Source organism: Schistocerca americana, chromosome 4, assembly GCF_021461395.2.
Source record: "Schistocerca americana isolate TAMUIC-IGC-003095 chromosome 4, iqSchAmer2.1, whole genome shotgun sequence".
Classification (NCBI taxonomy): Eukaryota; Metazoa; Arthropoda; class Insecta; order Orthoptera; family Acrididae; genus Schistocerca; species Schistocerca americana.
This window is the reverse complement of record NC_060122.1, coordinates 199,520,909-199,544,243: the sequence shown is the minus strand read 5'-3', so window position 1 is coordinate 199,544,243 and position 23,335 is coordinate 199,520,909. Positions and strand designations below refer to the sequence as shown.

The window sequence follows — 23,335 nt, the reverse complement described above, 5'->3', positions numbered from 1 at the left end:
AGTAGCCGTCGAGATTCAAGAATCCAGACTAACCGAGCATTAACCATGCGCTCCATCACCTTACAGACACAGCTTGTAGGAGAAATGGGGCGGTAACTAGAAGGAAGGTGTCTATCCTTCCCGGGTTTGGGTACAGGAACAACGACGGCGTCACGCCAACACATGGGGACCTGACCTTCGGTCCAGACGCGATTGTAGGTACGAAGAAGGAAGCTTTTACCCGCCCGAGAAAGGTGTGCCAGCATCTGAACGTGAATGGCATCTGGCCCCAGAGCAGAGGACCGGGACAGTGCAAGCGCACGTTCGAGTTCCCGCATAGTAAAGGGGGCATTATAAGTTTCCAGATTCAGCGAGGGGAAGGAAGGTCGCCGAGCCTCTTCTGCCTCTTTCCTGGGAAGGAAGGCAGGGTGGTAATGGGCGGAGCTTGAAGCCTCCGTGAAAAAGCGGCCAAAGGCGTTGGAAACAGCCACAGGATCAACAAGGACCTCATTACCCGAGGTCAGGCCAGGTACCGAGGAGTGGGCCTTAATGCCCGACAGCCGGCGCAGGCCACCCCAAACGACGGAAGAGGGAGTAAAACTGTTAAAGGAGCTGGTGAAAGAGGCCCAACAAGCTTTTTTTGCTGTCTTTGATGACTCTACGGCATTGCACTCGGAGTCGTTTGTATTCAATACAATTCGCCAACGTAGGATGGCGGCGAAAGGTGCGTAAAGCACGTCGTCGAGCACGGATAGCGTCCCTACAAGCCTCGTTCCACCAGGGGACGGAAACGCGACGTGAAGAAGAGGTAGTACGAGGAATGGAACGTTCGGCAGCATTGACGATAACAGCTGTGAGGTATCCGACCTGACTGTCACAACTGAGAAAATCGTGGTCCGGAAAGGTCGCCAGGGAGGAGTAAAGTCCTAACTAAAAGACTAACAGCATATGACGGAGTGTAGATGGTACAAACTGAAAAAGTAAAAGCAGAAAGAGTAATATGGACAGTTATTGCTTGGAGTGGGGTGGTCAATTGGATGGGATGGTAATAGACATCGTCCCGAACGAGCAACATGACCCCACCATGAGCTGGGAGACCGTCCACAGGGGTGAGGTCTTCCCGCTCCGAGGTATAGTGGGTAAAGGCAAGACGGTCAGTCGGGCGCAACTTGGTTTCCTGGAGACCAAGGACGAGCGGACAGTGCAGGCGGAGGAGCAGTTGTAATTCCTCCCGATTAAATCGAATACCTGTCATGTTCCAATGTAACAAGGCCATCGCTAGTCAAAAAGTTTCACAGGGCCAGCAACTGCATCAACACGCTTCTGAATAAAAAATGGATTTACCGTCTTCAGTATATGAAACCACGAGGAACCATGGTGCAGCTAGGAGGGGCTTTGAATTGTTAACCTCATTCCATTTACATTTGGTAGACATTGACAGTGTGAAAGATGATTGGCTTACTGGGTCCGCATTGCAACTTATATATGCCATATGAATTATATTTACCACCCCTGTCCCCATCCCAGCTCGCCAAGCCTATGTTTCAACTTACACTTTAATTACCTGCTCATACGAAATCCTAGCCTTAACCTTGCTGGGAAGGAGCAGGTCAACTTTTCAGAGATTGGTCCCATATATTGCAACATTCGGTACTTTTTTACGTCATCTGTCCACAGTGGTTTCACATGCCTATGCTTCCTGTACAAACTGCAGACCAGTGACTGCTTATAGCCATTAGCCATTGCAACCTACTTCAACAGCATCAGACTGTGTTGGCTTCCGAAACACTGAGAAGCCAAGGCTCTCATCATATCTCATAATATGCAAATCCAGGAAATCCTATTTTCTATCCACTTCAACTTCCAATGTATACATAATCTTCGGGTGCTGCTCATCGAATAAATTAAAAATGGACATAACTTTGTCTAAGGGCCCTTCACAATCATGAAACTCATAAACATATTTTTTTTATAAATATCGTGCCGCACAACGATCGCATTGCGAGAAGAAAATCGAAATGCTCAGAACGAGCTGCGACACGAGAAGCAAATGTCACCACCAAACGTAGTAATACCTCCCGGAAATCACAGGCGAAGTTACGCAAGAGAGCGAGACAAATTCCTCAGTTCCCCCCCCCCCCCCCCCCCCCCGGAGCCAAGTGCGTGGACGAATACGTATTATGTGCTGACCTTGCAGGAAACACATCTATCAGAAGAAAATATCTCGAGACTTCTAATACCAGGCTATGAAATTGTGGGCTATAAAGCCCATAATAAACACGGTATTGCAACACTGATCAAGAAAGAACTGGTTGATAATATTGAGGAAACTATGCACCACGAATTTGCCGTGGGAATCAAACTAAACGATATGACTGTGTATAACGTGTACAAGCCACCTTCAGAAAAATGGGAACAACCTGTTTTACCTAACCCACAACACCCTGCAGTCATAATTGGCGATTTTAACTCCCACCACCCCAGATGGGGCTATCAGTCTTGCGACAAAGAAGGACTCATGCTGGCAGACTGGGCAGATATAAATAATTATACATTAATATACGATGCAAAAGATACCCCCACCTTCTGTTCAGGAGCGTGGGGCACAACATCAACGCCCGATCTTTGTTTTGTCTCATCTGGAGAAACTGGAATAGCACTTCCGTCCAAGAGAACTGTACTGAGCCGTATTCCTCGGAGCCAACACAGACCAGTTATTATAGACCTTGGGATCCAAATACCAGTAATAAAGAGCCCCCCTATAGCCTGCTGGAACCTCAGGAAGGCTAACTGGGTTAAGTTTAAAGATACCATTGAAAATAATGTAAACAGAATCCCCCCAATTCCAGAAAATTACGACAGATTTACGAAGTTAATTATTAAAGCGGCACATAACTCAATACCAAGAGGAGCGCGGAAAGAATACATCCCATGCTGGACAAAGGAGTGCGAACAACTACTCGATGAATATAACGAAACAGAATCCAGAACTAGGAGAACAGCTCATAAGAGCTATGGACAAGGAACGCAAACAGAGATGGCAAAAGCGGATGGAACAAATGGACTTTACGCACTCCTCACAGAAGAGCTGGAGTCTACTGAGGAAACTTGGCGGAGCACAATTCAAGGGACGGAACATCAATAATAAAATGACCCCTAACAAGATATGCTCTTCTATACTACAAACATCCAGAATCCATGCCTCCGCCTCTAAGAAAAAAGAACTGCACCAACTGATGAACGAAGAGCTAGATGCAAGCGAGGAGGAAGCAGGTTTAGCGAACTGGGTAACACAAGAAGAGATAAATATAGCACTAAAGAAAATGTCACCTGGTAAAGCAGCTGGCTGTGACGGCCTTCTTCCAGAATTCTTGAAGAACCTCGGGCCAAAGGGAAGAGCATGGCTGTCTTCTCTTTTCTCTAATATCATAGATACCAGCCGGTTTACCAAAGCAATGGAAAAACGCACAAGTCATAGCCATCCAGAAACCAGGGAAAACAGGAGAAAATGCTAAAGATTATAGACCGATATCTTTATTGTGCATCACTTACAAGCTGTTTGAACGAGTCATCCTAGGCAGAATAGAAACTAAAATAGAAGCTGCTCTTCCCCCAGAGCAAGGCGGTTTTCGAAAAGGAAGAGATTGTCGCGACCAAGTTCTCGCCCTAACCACTTTCATTGAAAGAGGTTACCAAAACAAAAAGAAAACGGGCATGGTATTATTAGATCTCATCTCAGCATACGACACCGTATGGACAAAAGGGATACTGTATAAACTGTCAAAAGTCGTGAAATGCAAGAAGATCATAGATCTAGTCAGAAATATGTTGATAAACAGGAGATTCAAGGTATCTCTGAATGGGAAAACAAGCAGCTACAGGACACTACAAAATGGTCTCCCCCAAGGGTCTGTGCTGGCTCCATGCCTTTTCAATTTATACATAGCGGACATCCCAAACCTGGAATCTCGTTCTTTTATGTATGCAGATGACATCGCTATCGCGGCTCACGCCAACACTTTCGAAGAACTGGAAGAAATTTTAAACAGGGATCTGGAACGACTACAACAATATTATGACAACTGGCACCTCAAAGTAAATCCGACTAAATCCGTGGCATCAATAATGCACTTGTGCAACAAAGATGCAAATCGTGAGCTAAAAGTGCAAATAAAAGGTAAATTGTTGAAAAACGATAGAACGCCAAAATATCTGGGTGTTAAGCTAGATCGCACTCTCACATATAAGAGCCACCTGTACGAAGTCGCCCAAAAAATGAAAACAAGAAACAACATCATAATGAAACTGGCAGGAACAACCTGGGGATGTTCCACTGAAACTCTACGCACATCAGCACTGGCACTCCTGTATAGTGTAGCAGAATATTGCGCATCCGTCTGGGCCCGCAGTAGGCATGTCAGATATATTGATGTGCAACTTAACGAGACAATGAGGCTCATAACAGGAACAGTAAGACCCACCCCGAAACCTTGGCTGCCCGTCCTTGCCAATATCGAACCACCCTCGATTAGACGTGAAAGAGCAATCCAGAGGTACAAAGAAAAGTTCAGGGACCTACCTCCTCCCCCTGACAGATTAATGTCAAGAAATCCCTTCTGGAAAGAACTCAAACAACAGATTGATATCGATAACCTGTGGAAACAGCAATGGCAGGAAAGCAAAGTGAATAACAGTTTCCTTATTGAGGACCCATCTCAACGAGTTCCAGGCTTCCAACTCCAACGTAGAGTGTGGGTAACTCTAAATCGTCTGCGGACAGGTGTTGGTCGGTGCGGGTATTTGTTGAAAAAGTGGGGTTTCTCCCAGGACCCCAATTGTGAGTGCGGAGAGAGTCAAACCATGCAGCATATAGTTGAGTGCGACGTACACGGACTTAAGGGAGGAAATCTGATGGACATACATGTGATAAGTGACCAAGCACTTTTGTGGCTGGAAACCCTGAAAATTTTATTGTAAATCATTGTTAATGTTAATTTAAATTTTTATGTTGATGTTTGTAAGTGTATCACGCTTTGCCTGTAGCTGAACGAGAAATAAATTTATAAATAAACTATGTCATCTGAAAAATCCTGATTCAGTTTGAAAATTCTACTCCCCAAATTTTTATTAATAAAAATGTCAGCCAATAAGCCTGTGAGGCAATTCTCCACAGCAAGGCCATCTGGCTGCTGGTAGACATGAACAAAACCAAAGTAATTATATGAGACTGATGTTATATCCTAGCCAGTAATGCCACCCGAGCCCGCTGCCAAAAGGTTGGCAGCATCAAAGTCCGGACGCCGTCCGCATAAGCAGCGCCAGCGAGACAGGAAATCGCCGCAAGTCTGCGCGCGCCACCGCTAGCTTTTGGGTTCTTAAGCGCTGGAGTCGCGAGCGCTAGGACAGTTCTGTATTCGCCGCTCAGTTGTATACTCGCCACCGAATTGTGTACTTGCTAGTCAGTTGTGTGTTCATCGCAGCAGAGTAGTTGTTTGTCGTCAGCCGACGCTGACCTAGCCGCTCAGACTAACTAGACAGATCTCTGTAGACACGGAGTTCACTACTGTGTTTCTGTATCTTCGTTAATAAAGATAAGTACCGACTTTTCTTTAATCAGAGTGTTTGGGTTTTCATCTTTCTGTTCACTGTTCCAGCGGACCGGTCGGCCCGCTATTAAAAGTGTGGCGGTGACTTCGTAAGCCGTTTCTACAGCGAATTGTTTGTCGCTACGAACGCCGCCACAAAAACTGAACTGAAGGAGATCAAGAAACTCAACTAGCTCACCATTGCTCATAGTGGCATTACGCAAAATGTTATTCTTGATAATGGAAAGGGTTTCCTTGATTGGGATATTGGTGAACAAATTCACAATATTGAAAGAAGCCATTAACATATCATCTGACATTTTAAGCTTCTGGCTGGTAAGTGTATCCAACGTTTAAAAAAAAACTGTGGAGAAAAAGTTGTCGCCATCAGTCCTGGCACAACTACCAGGTATTGGGGGGAGGATTTTGCTCCTTGTGCTCTAGCCCTTCTTTCCTCCCTTGCCATGGCCAGGTAAGGGAACGTGCTGTGATCGTACTTCGTCGCATTGTATGAGGCCTTTCCATTTAAAGAGACTGCTGGGGCCGTATGACCACCAGTGTTTTAAGTTGCTTCATGCACAAACTATCTTTCATTATGCCCTCTACTCCAGACAGGAGCCCTCCCCATGGGCAATACCAAGTCACAGCAACAACTTCCTGTCCAGTAATCTGTTTCCCCCCTCCCTCACAATGGGATGGCTACCACGCTGGCTTTTGGTCGTACTATGACAACAGAAAGAAAAACCGAAAGTACTGAAGATTGATCACGTTTTCCTTTAAAGCACTATCTTTATATGTATAAATATTTAGTCTCCCTCCCCCCCCCTCCCCCCCCCCCCCCGCCCACACACACACACACACACACACACACACACACACACACACACACACACACACACACACACACACAGGGGCTTTCTTTGAATTTACAAAATTTAATTTTTGCTACTTAAATTTCCAATTTGGAAGGTCACAGAATGCTAAATTCCTTGTTATGTCACCAGACACAGCTGATATAATTATAAAGAGTATCTTCTCTGCTCCAGCTACCTATATTGTGTAAGTATTTATTACTAGAAATGTTTAAAAAACTCATTTTTACAAGTTATACAAAATTGTTTACTCGAAAAGCCCCATCAGAAAACGACTGAAAATTGCACAATATATTGTATGGTTAATGTGTTAGTAGTTACTGCCATCAAAAGGGTCAATATTTTTTTGTGTAAAGTGTTAGAATTGTTTTAAACATTCTGCATATTTTGCATAATTGAATTTCTAGTGTAAAATATGCTTGTTAACAACACTGTGTCCAGCGTGTTACCATCACATTCAATATGCAGAAATTGCTATACTCACTACAACAAAAAATTTAATGGTAACTCACCTGAAACTTCCTGGCAGATTAAAACTGTGTGTCGAACAGAGACTCGAACTCGGGACCTTTGCCTTTCGCGGGCAAGTGCTCAGTTGGTAGAGCACTTGCCCGCGAAATGCAAAGGTCCCGAGTCCGAGTCTCGGTCCGGCACACAGTTTTAATCTGCCAGGAAGTTTCATATCAGCACACACTCCACTGCAGAGTGGAAATCTCATTCTGATAACTCACCTGAATGATCACCGTCACTGGAATGTGAAACTGAAGAAGACATGGCAGATGTTTATATTCCTGGATGTGAAGCAGTTGATACGTTGAATGTTAGCATGTCTATTGTATCCCCTAATACATCCCCTACTCAACACTCACACAAGATAAGCAGCACAGGATGAAAACAATACATAAAAAAATTAGAAAAACTTGAGATGAGTTTTACACAAGCAACGTTTTCCAAACTTTGTTAAGTGTATAATGTAGATGCACTTTGTGCAGAACCTGAAGAGAGTGACATGTGCTCCCAATGTGATGTGTGATTTCAAAACCTAAACACAACTATCTTGGAAGTTGCTAATACTGAGAAGGTACAATTACTGACACTGATACCAGATACCTACTCCAAGCTGCATATACAAAGAAATACATACCCACTTCCTCAAGTTATTTAATTTCAAAAGCTTATAAAATAAAGAATGAAAAAAAGAATTTGGGCGTGTCCTGATTCCTACTATGGGCATCCACTGCAAAATCATACACTTAATGTTGCTCTGGACTATTACCTGAGTGATGACAAAGATTCCAGCAGGCAAAGTCCTAATCAGTCTAATGTTATCCCTGTTAGTGAAAAATGGTGAAAAAGTTAAAAAGATTTATGGCAAGATGAGGAAGAGAAGTGTATATACTAAGGAAAACAGGGAACTGGTCTCACAAAATTCTACTCCTTACAAATAAAATGGGTAAAATGCCAGCCACTGAAGGAAGTATGCACATGTATTTACTGCACTAATCTAAAACTTATTTGTTTCATCGTAAGTAGTGTCACAGGGAAGAAATAAACAGAGTTGGACCTGATGCTATTGTGCATATGTCAAGAGCCACAATATGTTAGTTGCAGAAGTGTGCTGTGCCTTTTGGTACTGAAGCATTACACCTTCAGGATACTGACAATGACATAACCTATGCATTGTGGGAGGTTTGTGGAGAAAAAAATCAGGGCTAGGGAACTTTGTTACAAAAGGTTAGGCACTGGGTCATGGAAGTAGCAGTTCATTATCACATCCACAGGATTCAGAGACAGGCCATAGCAGAAGTAATTAATCAACCATGTCTCAGAATACCGACATATTAGTTCAGGGGCGGGCACGAATCCTGCACGTGTGCGGTGCACTTGCACGCATGCAGTTAACAGGTGTTCTGCGTGCACACAGGGGCAAGCTGGTCACCCGCGTATCTCCCCTCCCCACCATACCTTCTGTCCGCTCCTTCCTCTGCAATGCATTTTGTTTCCTAGCTTGCTTTATTGAATGTAGGAATAAGATTAATAGTAGTAGTGCGTGAAAGATATCGTGGTTTGAAAGAGTACCTATTACCTAAGATACGTTTTATTTAATTATCACAGGTGGAGTGGAGCAAAATAAGGTTAGTAGGAGTGCTTGAAAGATGTCATGTTTTGAAAGAGTACCTATTACCTACAATACGTTTTATTTAATTATCACAGGTGGAGTGGAACAAAACTTCTACATACAGACAAACGCAAGCAGTTACTTAAATTTTCAACACTGATGTTTGCTCTTAACTGACACTTACTAATTCAGCAAATGGTTTTCCAGCTCTCGCTATATCAAGCTCGTACCGCTGCGCTATTATTGTTGTCGTCCTGAAAAATTGAAAACGGTGCTCCATAAAATATTAAATCAGTTACATGAGAGACACGACGAAAGGAAGTCGCCGATCTCTCGTGACCACAGCAACTACGACAGATTCATCTAGTATCGTCAGATCGCTCTTCTTAAGCTCAGTCAATTTCCCCATCCGCTCAGAATCCGACAATAAATTGTACTCGTCCTTTTGAACTTCCGCTGACCAGCGAGAATACTGCCACATATTAAACATTTTGAATTTTCACGTTTTTGCACAAAGAAAAAATGATTCTCCCGTTACTTTTTAAAAGGTAGGAAATCTCCACTTCTCCGTTTCCTTGTTTCACTCCGCATTTCCGGTTCTTGAAATACAACGTTGACTACGTAGTGGTCGCTACGCATCAACGTCTGCAGCTTAGCCTGGCACTACAGTGCCGCAACCTGCCGGCTGTCGCCACTGCCCCAGTCGACGATTGCACGCAAGCAACACACGTGCAGCGCTGTGCGCTCATGAGCCGCGTGCAACGTTTGCCCGCCCCTGTATTAGTTCTTCATTTTGACTTTGCTGAATGAAGTTCAAAGTTACCACTGGTACACAAGTGTCAATATTCACTTGTGTTGCTCACTTCCTCGCAACACCACACTGTTTCACTACTGTCAGTGATGATCTCATTAATGACAGTGCATATCCATGCTATGCTGCCAGCATGGTAACTGGTAACATAGCAAGCATCTAGATGTCACACATTTTCTAAACATGTGTATGTGACTGATGGTCAAGCATCTCTTTTTAAAAACCACTTTCAGCTTTCAGCTTGGTAAACAAAGCATAGGAATTAAGACAAAAAATGGATATTTTCAGCAACAGGTCATGGAAAAAGCACATGTGATGTGACAGGAGGTCTCTGTAAACATCTTGCAACCAGATTTAACCTCATGCGTGGAACTGTTGATGCTATACAAAATGTTATATGGACCACATCAAAAGTTCTACAAAACATGAAACTCTTACTTTTAAATGAAAGTACATAGGGGAATTCTGTTTTTAAAGAAAAAAAACCTCTTTTCAACAATGCAGTATTGATTGCTACAGGGTAGGCTCATAGCATGTCATAAGGAAGTAATATCATGATATAAGACAATAAAAATTTGTGAATAATATCAGAAAAAGAAAACTGAATATACAAAGCCATTTTCTATAAAGAAAATTTCTAAAAAATGTTTGAACAAAATGAACAATCATTTTCCCTCTCATTTACAAGGTCGTAAAATAATTATTTTGACTAAGATATACCAGTTCAACACTACATTTACTCAACAACAGATATCAATTTAAATCTTTACATATCCAGAATTTTTTGACCTTTTGAGTAGTTATGCCTGACAAAAATTTCTCAAATTTTCATCACAAAATATTACCCACTCTGATTATACTTTCCGTAAGTACAATGGCCAATTAACATACCATGCAATTTTCAGAATAGTCAGGATAGGGTTTTTCGCAAAAATAATTTACAGAGAATCAAAACATTTCAAATGCTCTTATCTTTATATAGAAATATTTTGATAGGTTAAGAATTTGAGGCATTAAAGTCACAGCTGACAGCAGTCTTTCCACTTTACCATTTCTCAAGAGTGTTAACATCCTGTGACTATTCATATTTTCGAAACAATTTTGATGTTTGCTAAAAATTACAAATTTTTGTAGTTCATTTTCCCAATTAAAGATGAAAAATCTAAGAAGTGTGTATGTGTTAATCACACCTGATAGTATCATGAACATTAAAAATAATTATAATATAAAAAATAATCTCTGTTGCTTGTTTTTTATTGAATTTTTTATTTTTCCTTTAATTACAACATTTTCATAAATGCTCTTATTTAGAGAGGTCTAACATGATTTGTTAAAACATCAGCAAATCAAAATATTTTAGTTTTTGATAAGTATCTTGTGGAACTTCGTCATGCATATGTTTCAGAAAATAAATAAATAACGTGACACATTCACTCTTAACCTGTATGGTTTGAGATTAAATTATCCATCATCAATCTGTAGGAACATGGAATAGTACGCTCACATTGGCTCGGTTGTACATAAAGCAGGTGGCAGACTGTGGTTCATTGGCAGAATGCTACGAAAATGCTCTCAGTCTACAAAGGAGTCTGCATACAAAACACGTGTGCGACACATCCTAGAATAATGCTAAAGTGTGTGTGGCCAGACCCATACCAAATAGGACTAACAGGGACCATTGGAAGGATATGAAGAAGGGCAGTGTGGATGGTCACCGGTTTCTACGGTGAGTGTGTCATGAAAATGCTGAAAGACTAACTGGCAAATGTGTCAAGACAAATGCAAACTATCCCACGAAAACCTACTTAGAAAATTATACTAATTGCAGCAAGCACAAAGGCATTTAAGCAGTCATTCTTCCCACGATCCATGTGAATGGAATGGGAGAAAGCCCTAATAGTAGGTAGAAAGGGACATACCTTCTGCCATGCACTTCACAGTGATTTGGAGAATTCAGATATAGTAGATGTTGACGAGATGTTAAGACTGATGTATAGGGCAGTGGCTTGTTGAGTTGAGAAGGGCCAGGTGAAGTGGTTTGATAATAGAGGTTGAGGTCATGGAGGAAAGAGCAAAGGATGTCCCTGCAATGAGTTCAGATCATGAAAATATCAATGAATCTGAACCAGACAAGGAGTTTCAGGTATTGAATAGACGGAAGGATTCTTCCATGCGCTCCATAAATAAGTTGGCATTGGATGGTGTCATGTACGTCCCCTCACAGTAGCACGGATCTGTTTATAGATTTGGCTTTCAAAAGTGAAATAACTGTGTGTGAGGATATGGCTGGCCAGGAGGAGTGTGCAAGAAATAGTGGATTTGGTATCAGGACAATGCTGGGAAAGGCTGTTGTCCATGACTGCAAGATCATGGACATGAGGAATGTTTATGTACTAGGCTGTCGCATCAACAGTGATCAACATGGAATCTGTTGGCAATGGGACAGGAACTGTGGAAAGGTTGTGAAGGAACTGAGCAGTGTCTTGGATGTAGGGTGAGAGGTTATGGACAATAGCTTGGATGATCTTTCTGTGGGAGCATTGTAACCAGCCACAATGGTGCAACCAGTGGGTTTCTGGAGTAGATAAAAGGTAGGTGTGGGGGCAGAGGGAGGAGGCTAATTCCTAGTGTGTGGAGGGAGATGCATACAGATGTCAAGTTTTGGGATAGAGCTGAGGCCTTGAGGAGTTGCTGACTTTACGGGGGTTAGAGAGGAGGCGAGAAGAGTGATGGGAGAAACCAATAAATGATCTGTGTTGTGAAAGAAGCATGTTCAGCAAGTGTACGGTCAAGTTTGCGGTTGGCCACAGTTTCACGGTGCCCATTAATGTGAGTAGATGTTTTGTTCCTATATGTCCACATAGAATGCTGGTCAGTAATTACAACATAGTTTATATATAACATCACTGCTTTCACACACGTCTCTGCCTTTTATATGGTAGGAAATGCCTGTGGCTGGTTTGCAGTAGAAAGTGATGGGAGGACATGAGACAGGTCCCACAAGTGACTTGTCCATAAGAAAATGACCCAGGATCCCTGCTTATTCTACCTCTACCAGCTCCAGAACTCTCCTTCTCACTATCTAAACTCCAATCATACACTCGCTTTCTGAAATGCTTGTCTGGCACATGGTACCCCACCTGACAGGCTTCCTGTTAAAAGTCAAGATCTTAGGGCTGTCACTCACCTTACTGCATGAACCTTCACCTTTTCCAGTTGCATCAGTCCCTATCTATCAGCAACCTGGTCCTCCATAATCATACAATCTAAGTTCAAGCAATACTTGACAGCCTCTGCTCCTTCACAAACCCTTTTACTCTGACCACAACTTCTGAACGCTTTCATTTCATTAGAAGCTCTTGCTATTCAACATTTGGAACAACATTCCTACCACTGTCTGACGAAGTTGTATCAACCACTCCTATCTTATGCCCACATGAGATTACATCTAGCCAATAAAGAACACACCACACACTGACCCTGCCTTCTTGCCAAACCCTGACTGTGCCTCGCTGACTTACTCCACCTTACACCCCCCAAAAACGTTTCCCACCACCAAGAACCATAATGCCCCTGAATGTCCATCCCTTAACATTACAGTCTACCTTTGTGCCAACACTTGACCTCTGCAGAAAACTTAGTACTTTTTAAAAGCCTCATCTTTAGCCCACAACCTAAGTTCGACCATGGTGCATTTGTAAAGAACATTCTCTCCTTTACTCATTCTCTGCAGCAAGAACACTTCTTCCCACACACACCATTGACAATGGTCAACCAAAGGCCCACTCAGAACCTTGTTTAAAATAGTTCCAACTGTCATCCTCCTCCCCTTCTTTTTGGCCTTACCATTGCTTTATTTGGCTTGTCCTGAGCTATGACTGGTTTATATTTGTGTATCAAATGTTTTTTTGATGTTTGTGTATAGCTGAACTGATCCATGGACATTGGTAAAAAATTGTGGAGCTTTGGTATGGAGATCTATTGATGTGGTTTATTATTCAATGCATTGTGTTTCATATTTTGAAAGTGTGCACTCACATTTTCTCCTTCTCATTTTTGTGTTTGTAATTTTTGTGTTCTGATAGTACATTTAATGTGTCGAATAATGTGTTGTTGTACAGTACTGTTTGGTAATTGATTATTTTTTGTCATGTGACAGTTTCTTTAACGTAGTAATTTTCATCTATTGCTGTACAATGTACAGATGATTACTGGTGTTTAGGATTTGGATATCTGCTTCTATGCCACTGGGGTGGTGGATGCTTTCAATGAGGTGGTCTGCAAATGTACAATGTGTATCATCACTTTTCAGTGCTCATGAATTTCGAAGTATCTTATCCTGAAATTTCTACATGTCTGTCCGATGTCTACTGAATCACCCTCTTTGCAGGTTAGCTAGTGTATACCTGCTTTGTTGAATTTATCTTTCCTGCAGGTGGGCGTTTGTTTTATAAGCCACGTGTATATCTTGTTTTCTTGTAACGTTTCCTGTGTGTGTGTGTGTGTGTGTGTGTGTGTGTGTGTGTGTGTGTGTGTGAGGAGAGAGAGAGAGAGAGAGAGAGAGAGAGAGAGAGAGAGAGAGAGAGAGAGATATTTTGTTGTCAAATGTCAGTGTATGCTGTGTTTTCCTTTCGAGGGTTTCTTTATCTTGTGTGCTTTGTGTGTTTTTTGTTGCAAGATTGTTACTGGTAATTTGCTGTGAGTTCAGTGTCAGTTTTGTTTTTATTTTATTTTATGGTTCAATTTGTCAACAGTGTTTATTTTTTAACTATTTTCTGTGGCAATACATCTGATTATGTTCAATGTTTGTGCATAGCAAGCTTCATCCACTTAAATTCTGTTCAGTCTCTATAGGAGGCACTGAGGCTGGTATGTTTGTGGGCTGTTGGGTGGTTTGGCCTATTGTGAATAACTCTACTGATTGATGTAGATTTTCTGTACACCGAGAACCAGTGTTTGTGATTTGTTTACTACTGTGATGTGTAGGATATTTATTTCTTGTTTGTTTCTGTTTCAAGGGTGAAGTGTATTTTCATATTTTTCTTCTAGAGATTTTTCTGAATGGTTTCCACCTACCTTTCTTTCACTCTTTCTTCCACTTTCACGATCTGTGCACCCTCAAGCTTAACCTGTGCCAATTTTGCTGCTTATAAAAGTTTGACAGAGAAGTTCTTCCCGTGCCTCCTCATATAGCTGCTGTTCTTTTTTCTTTTCTTTCAGAGCAGCTGTCTGAAAATCAATTGATTTTTTCATGTTATCTTCTTAATCTCCTGTTCAAGATGGTTTTGTTCAGCTTTTGTTTTTTTTCCTAATTTAAGTTTTTTTTCCCTTTCACAATTTCCTTTTAAGCAGTATAATTATGTGCTTACTGTCCGTGTCTTATCAGCTGAGTGTCAGTAGGCACAGAAAGTAAATATGAGTGTTGACCCAAAGCATCCCTCACAGTCGAAACACTGAAAATATTTCAGTCAGTGCTACCTTGTCTTCTCCTAATGTGTGCTTTTAAATGGAATATCTTCTCTGTACGTCCACATTTCCATGGGGTGATGTAAGAAAAGCCTTACCAAGTTTCAGTAAATGTTGATACTTTATGAATGATGAGTTTTTCTTTTAAGATGTGCTGCTGCCAGTAATTGTCAATACCTATGTTTTCTAAAACTACGTCATCTTTTTCAGACCACAGAACCTTCCACTTGTCTAATAAGTAATCTTGCCTGAAATTGAACAGTATCACTTTTGCAACCTTTAACATGTCACTGCAGCTTCTGTCCTTTTTCTTTCTTTGAGGTCTAAAACCCTACAACTTTTCAGTCATGCACCTAACAAGCATTTCTTTTCCACCATATGTTTGAAAGCTATGATGTAATGTTTTAACATTTTTTCGAAACCACACTTTCCACATTCTTCTAGTTTTCTAAGCTCTTTGGTTAGGTGCATCAGATTCCAGCATAAGGCATTTATTTAGCAACAAGTTGGCTTCAGAAAGATCTTTACATAATTTCTGATGTAACATTTCGTTGTTACCTTTGCCAATACAATTCTTAGGTGACATGATGTTGTGTAACACTTTCTCTCTGACCAAAATGTAATGGTTGTTTGTAATTCTTCTTTACCTTTAATATTGACAGTTTCATCGAAACTAAATGTGTAATATCTCAGTCTTATACAAAGTGAAAAATATTCAGAAACACTGTCAAGGATCATCATCTTAAAAGCAATACAAATAGCATTTGACAAATCCATTAAGTAATTGGAAATCACTGACTTCTTTGTCCAAATCAATCTAGTGGTGGTGGAACTATCCTTGGTACTTAACATCTGCAGTGTTGACACACTTACCCAACTTTAAGGACGTGTCTGATCTGAAAGTTCTAAATATGAATGTCGTCATCCACACTTAATTTTAGAATTACACTTACATTATGTTGAAAATAAATGGTCAAAAATTGCCTGAAAACGTTCTGTCTCACAATTAATAGAGCAACAATATACACTGCAAAATAGTTCACTTTCACTATCATTTTTCCCCATGCTGACACTTTCCTTTTCAATCTACCCATATTATTATCACAATTTTGCCTCTGAACTATTTCCATTTACAATTGCAGATGATACAGATCTCGCAAATAGATTGTGACACAAATCACTGCACTGATTTGAAATATTTGACATTTCAGAGTTGCAGTTCTTAAGTATCATCTTCAATTGTTCTGGTGTTGACATAACCACCGGCATCCTTTGCTCTAAGGCTTCCAAGCCACAAAGCAGGTTCCACGAACATGTTTTGTCAAATTTCGCAAATACTTATAACAACATATGATCAGTATCTAACAAGTCATAACAAGTCCAGTTGGTTGATTGGCGACTCCATAGTGTCCTGTGCACTACGACCAGATAATGGGTATACTTGAAAGGAGAGACAGCACTGGTCGTATATTTTTGTTTATTATCGCAAAATCGATTTTCGGTCACTTAGTGACCATCTTCAGTGCTGTAATATATAACTTAAATTAGTAAGCACTGGTGTCAATAAGCTTACGGCGATCACATAGTCTATATCGCACATTTTTCTTTCAAATCAAGCACAATTTTGTCCAAATCGGATCATTTCTGGCATGATTTCTGTTCCTGTGGAGCAGATAGTTCTTCCTCTTCCACCATTAGTGTGTCAGCTATTTTGTGTTTTAATTCCATATGTGCTTCTTGTAGTTTTCTTCTACCATAGCTGGGCCTGTCTCTTTTCCCAACTTTCTGTGTCTTCATGGGAGACAAACCAAGAGCAGTCACTGAAGTATTTAATTGCTCATCCGCTGTAGTTGTAGGTGGCTGATACTCTTCGTCACTGTCATGTAAATTATCGGAATATTCTTCATTTTTTAGCAGTGTAACACACCGGGAACATAACTTTAGTCCTGGTTTCATGTTAAGTCCCATGCACTGATTCACTTTCAATACTGATTTTATATCAATTTCTCTGAGGCTACACTTCACTGTCTTCTTATGAATCCGAAATGGATCAAAACAACTTCTTTGTAGGAAAGAATACTTATCCAGAAACACTTTCATATGATGATAACAAACACTTAAGTTTCCTGTAACGGAAATACGGAAGTGTCCGATCCCACCCGTCCACTTTGACCCATGACGTCACAAATATGGCGGAAACGACCATAAACTACAATTCCAATATGGCGGATATAAAATCATTGCATACGTATCATAAAGACGAAAATACATCGAAAAACACACACACGCACGTTTCACAAAAAGCCTAATGACTCTAATGGGACAAGCATGGGAAGTTGGGGGTTTTTGGGTGGGGAGAAACTAAATATAAACAAATTTAGCCACCCACCCCCATACAAAACCACGCAAAACGACAAAAAAAATCTACATCACAAAACTCACCAAATACCACAAAACACAATATTATCTGGAACCGGACACTTCCCTTGACCTATATAGATCTACAGCAGCTCCCGATCCCATAAATTGGGATCGAACACTTCCCTTGAACAGCAACCCAACAAAAACTTCAACAAAATAGATCCTCCACAACTAAAACAAAAAACAAACTCACTCCCCCTCTCCCCCCTTAACAAATACTACACAACAAAATAAACCACCCACCCCACCCTGAGCCACAGCCATCCACCCACCTACCCAGACCACCCTAACCAACAACTTTCGGCCTATACATTTTACCCACAGCCCTTAACAAAACCCGAACAATACAATAGCCCTCTGGGACACTCTTCCACCAACAGTACTCATCTAAATGAGACTGAAGGCTGGAAGAGCGCCTCTTCCCCCTCCCAAGAACTGACTTAACCGCCCCCCACATCCCCTCTATTGTATTAGTACAAGCCCCGGTCTCATAATTCTTAAACTCTAAACTATGGTTCACTACTAAATGATTAAATCCCCTCTCACCCAACCCCCTATAAGAAGAAAAACCATCAGAAACTATTGTCGACCCCAGCTCTATATATTCCTCAATTAACCCCACTAATTCAGCCTTGGACCTCCCTTCCACAACCCTAAAAACACATTCCGAACCCCCCCCCCCCCCCCGGAACAACAGCCCCCCACACCCAAAGACCAGCCACAGACTTCCCCCTCCCATACTTCCTTTTCCCGAACTGTGACTCGTCCACCTCCACAACAACCCCATGCCCCCCCAACTTACCCCTGTACTTAATAAATTCCGAACACACTTCACGACAAAAGGAATACCAATCTAAAACGCTCCTCTCACTCACACCAGTCTCATGCGCGCAAAAACTCTGTGGGGATCGATAACAAAAATAATATGTAACAAGCACAATCTCGCGCATGCCCAACCTAGACTTCTCGAACCAGGTACCGCGGCGTATGGAACGCCATATATCGTCTTTGCGACAGCGCCACATATAACCGTCCCTGGTCCGAGAGGCCGGAACTTTAACCAATTTCATTGGTTCACGGCACACACCGCACTTCACCATCTCGGCAATTAAGCCGAAAAGCTGTAGGAACTTAATCAGCTCTAAAGCTGTGTCCCCCATCATAGTCCTCAACCGAGAACTATTGATCTTGTCTTTCATATCTATTCCTGAACAAAAAACCACAACCGATTAAACTTAATAACAAAACCACCCGACGTACAGCAATCATCACTACATTAACCTTCACACAAAACCGTTAACTCACTGATACAAATTCCGCTTCAAAAAATCCGCAAGCAGCACTCACCACAGAGCAACATCAAACTGAGCCCAATACACCAAACAAACGAAAACCCTGAACATACCACCAGAGGGCACAACAAACCACAACACGAGACGACATCTACAAACACGCCACACACACAGCCCAAACTCCGCGCCGTAATGACGTCACACACCACAACACCCTTATGCCACGGGTCAAAGCCAACGCGTGAGATCGGACACTTCTGTCGACCCCCTGTAACTGTACTTCTTGGGCCCACAGGGTGTATCCCAGATCTCCATAGCAACAAATCTTGGTCCGATTCATCCAGATTACACTGTACAAAGCGAATGCCACACTTTGTTCCATATGTTGTTTTATGACATTCAGATGTTTGAGCTCTACCAATACTGCAACGTGTTTGAACAAAAGCACAACTAGTACACTCTTCTGCTTCCATACTGACTTTCCACAACAGTACTGAGCAGTCTGAACTAGAGTCTTAAAAACATGAGTAACCTGTAATTGTTGCTTGTTTCCTTTGTTGTTCCCGCCTAAAAATGCCTCATTCTGTCCCTGAAAAGTACCGCTGTTTAACTTTCTGTTGCCTAATGGTTCCCAACAATTGCTGCAGCTTTATCTGAAACAAGCTCTCTGCATCATCACTATTACTTGCTAAATCGTGTTAAAAGAAACGTAACCAAATACATCTCTGTCAACTTTTTGAGTGAATTCTGTTTGGCATAGAGGGCACCTACAATATGTACCTTTTAACGTATTACATTTTTTAAATCACATTTTGGAATTTTTTATTTTCCCTCAGAAATATGTTGGTGTTTTGATTCATAGAGTGTGTTCGCTAAATGGATGTTACTGGGTTGTAAGAATTTAACTGGACTGTGCGGAATAGTTCCAAAGTTATTAAGACCTGAAGTTGGGTCTGAAGATAAGATTGCCAGATGCGAGTTGCAATTTCCAGGTCACACCACCTTCTTTCACAAGCCGTAATTCTGGAATTAATTGGCAGGGGACCGTAAAATTTTGCACATGAGTGTTCCACACTTGGTAGCATTGGTGTGCTAAATTTCAGCCAAATCTGAGATTATCAGCTGGAACATTTTCTCAAATTGGTTGAATTGACATGGAATGACCCATAAGTGGATGTTGCACTACAGACAGAGTGCCCTTCCACAAATGACATGAACGAACAACAAAATTTTGAAAACAGAAAAAAGGTGAGTCGAACCCACAAGCAGGAATTAGATTTTAATTTCCTGACAGAATGATAGATGCAAGGAAAGTAAAAGATCTGACTCATTACATATGGATCAGGCAGATTAACATGAAGGCCTAATGCTGGGGTCAATAGATTAGTCAAAAATGAAAGGAGAAAGTTACAGGAGAGGAAGGGGGAAAGTAAAATGTTCACATGGAAAATGAATAGAAAAATACTGCTTTGGCTCAGGGGAGGCTGTTAAATATGTTTTTGGGAGGGACAGAAGGTCCTCTTCTGCTTTTCTATCTTATTTCCTGGCTGGGAGAGTTTACATAAGAATTACTGCCTTTTTCAAGGCTTCATGAAGCTTGCTGGAAAGATGGCTGTCAGTTGAATTATGTGTGTGTGTGTGTGTGGGGGGGGGGGGGGGTGTTATTTGGTGTGTATTTTCTATTTTTTGTTTGGTGCTTTGATATTGGATGTGGTGGTGGTACATCTTTTTATTAGCTGCAAGGAGGAAGTGGCGGTAGGGGTGGACTCCATGTCTTTAAGAACACCGCTGCTCACTTTGTGCACAATACAATCAAATCTGGTTTTCATAGACAGTAATTTAGACAGTAGCCAACAGGTGTGCCCTATCTTTGAAGCCTTCACAACAACTTTCAAGGAGACAAAGTAAGACAGCACACTGCTCTTGCTGCCTTGTCTACCTCGATACAGAGGGTATTCGACTGATGGCATGGCCAGCACATTCTCCAGGTATTTTCACCCACTGAAAACATCTGGTAATTGACTGCCAAGAGACTGGCATCCAACACTCACCAGTCACCACAGTTGATCAACTCTAATGTACTGTTTCAGCAGCATGGAACAACATACCCATATCTGTCATCCAGGCACAGTTCACCCTGGTGCTCTGCCACATTAATGTCATCATTGTTGTCAGAGGTGGCAGCTGTCTGTGTAAAATTCTGTAACTTTTACACCTCCAAATCAATTACAAAGTTAATCATGCCTTCACCAACCTATTCACATACCTACAATAAGTAAAACATTGTTTCTTATTATCCTTCCTGTTAATGCCATTTTAACAGACAAAAATGTACTGTTGGTTCAAATTGAGTCAGACTTTTAAATTTATTGTAGTTGGTATAACTTTTGCTCTAGGAAAATAGTTATCTGATGGGAGAGTTGTCAGTTTGTAGAGAAATTGGGGGACGGAGGGAGGGGAATTAGTGATTCCTTGGCAAAGTAATGGTGGCATAGCATTTCATCTAGTTGTTTTCCCAATTAGCCAGTGCAGATTATCCAGTTTGTGGATTTTTCTCACAAAAGTAGAAACAATTATACACACACAACTAACAGGAGAGATTCGTGGTAGCCCTCTATTGATGTTAAATACGTAGCCTGTAGCTTACATTTATGCTGCAACAAATAAAATACTGACAAAGTTCTTTTTCAAAAAAAAAAATTAATAAATAAATCAACATTTTCCTGTGGCAGAGCCTACAGAGCATGCTCAATAATTTGATTGTGGATCAGTAGTGCATAAAAATCTTTCAAGTATATTGTGTACTGTACTGCTCTCTCAACATACTGCTAAACAATTACACTAAGTTGATTGTGGTTTAAAAAAGAAAATTTCATTGGTTATTGGATTCAAAATGTAACTTTGTATTGTATTATACACTGAAATGGAAACTACAAATTCCTTTTGATTCCTAGGAGCAGAAGTACGTTGCATTCCTACATTTTTCACTTAGGCCTGATCTGGTTCTTTAAACTTTATGTGGGTTTCACCTTGAAATTAAAGTTTTTCAGCATTTTTGTGAGGTCTCTGGAGAGAAGTACAAACTTCTGACCATTTGTGCTGCCCTTCTTTGGATACGTTCAATATCCCGTGCTAGATCTATCTGGTATGGGTCCCACACATTAGAACAACATTCTAGAATGGACTGGACGAGTGTTTTATAAGCAGTCTACTTTGTAGACTGACTGCAGTTCTCAGTGCCCTATCCTAATAAACTGAAGTCTACCAACTGCTTTACCTACAAGTGAGCATGTTTCCATTCCATAACATATCTCCACATCTTGTTCTATTCATACATGGCATTTGTATGAGCTCACCGATTACAATTGTAATCCATTAAAGATGTTATAAGATGCTATTTTTCTGAGTTTTGTGAAGTGCACAGTCATATGTTTCCGTACATTTCAACCAATCATTTCTGTGTCACTTTGTCCCGCAAACTGACATCACAGAAGTACACTGCAATTACGCGGCCTTGATTTCTGATGTAGTTCCGTCTGGTACTGGCAGGTCCGAAGTGGTGTTTGTTTAACTCTACCGAGCTGCATCGTTTCAACACCTCAATACCAAAATCAAAGCAAAAAAAAATTCCACCAGACACACATTGGCAGTAAGAACCAAAAATAACAAAAGCGAATAATTTAGCATCGAACACTGCACTTTAATTGTATGCATAGGCTAGACGTGTTTGCATGGAAACAGAGCAAATCACTAAACGAACTTCAATTTTAAGAACAGCAGGTTTACGAATCTACTTTTCGAAAATCGACATGTATTTTCATTCGAAACCGAACGTCAGTGAAAATATATACATCATATGTAACGAAATTAATGGGAAACAAGGCACGACATGTAAAACACGCTTCTCTTACACATGCAAATTTCGCAGAAATTACGTTATCTGAGGCACTCGTAGAATTCAAAATCCATAAATGTGCACACAAATCTCTACGCGAATGATTACTGGCAACAGTATGTAGCAACCCTTACCTTGCTCACAACGCTATGTCGACAATCGTCAAAAAATGGTACCGGTGACAGTAAATGAACATAGTGGATGTTCTTACACAGCCTTTAGAAATAACATTATGTTCATATAAGGTGCTGTAAAGTGTTACGAGCAAATAAACAGTAATGTCAAGGAAGAAAAATTTATACTTCCAGACAACGTAAATTGACTCACCTGTCAATACCAGTATTTTCCCGTTCTCACTAACACGCACACTACTGTCACTCACTATATGATTACATTCTTTGCACTGATAAACCGTCAACGCTCCAGTTTCCATCATTGCTTCTCCCATTAATTACTATATGGCTTTCAAATTGCAGTTTTTATGTTTAACACTTATTGTTGACCTTTAGCTCTTCGTCACTTTCGCGCTCTCATGTTCAAATGCACCTATGAAGTTCTGTGAATACAAAGATCTGTTATGCAGTCAGGATCACGTGACCATTAAAGACGATAGCACTCGACCCAGTAAGTCGCGAGAGAAACAAGCTTCTCGCTTGCTTGAGTGGGCTCTCGGAAATCGCGACATATTCTGATAAAAATCCAAATATTTGTGACAGGGAAGAATATAAATGTCAATTTAATCTGTCGTTTTTTAATCAGACTGAAGTTACAAAACATCCAATATCTGATTTGATTTGATTTTTTATTGGTCCAGTTTTATCATATTGTGCAATTGATATTGGATAGGTCAAACATAAGTTACAATAATACATAGTATTAGCAATTAAAATTAGGT

General features: G+C 41.0%; 1 protein-coding gene across 1 annotated transcript in view; it reads right to left on the bottom strand.

The window, feature by feature from the left end:
* Positions 1-22,991, bottom strand: part of LOC124612829 — a 60,586-nt gene extending 37,595 nt beyond the window's left edge. Inside the window, exon 1 of the mRNA XM_047141254.1 lies at positions 22,768-22,991. Coding sequence (XP_046997210.1) covers positions 22,768-22,888 — 121 coding nt within the window. The 5' untranslated portion in view covers positions 22,889-22,991. The remainder of the gene's footprint in view (positions 1-22,767) is intronic.
* Between the last annotated feature and the right edge of the window lie 344 nt (positions 22,992-23,335).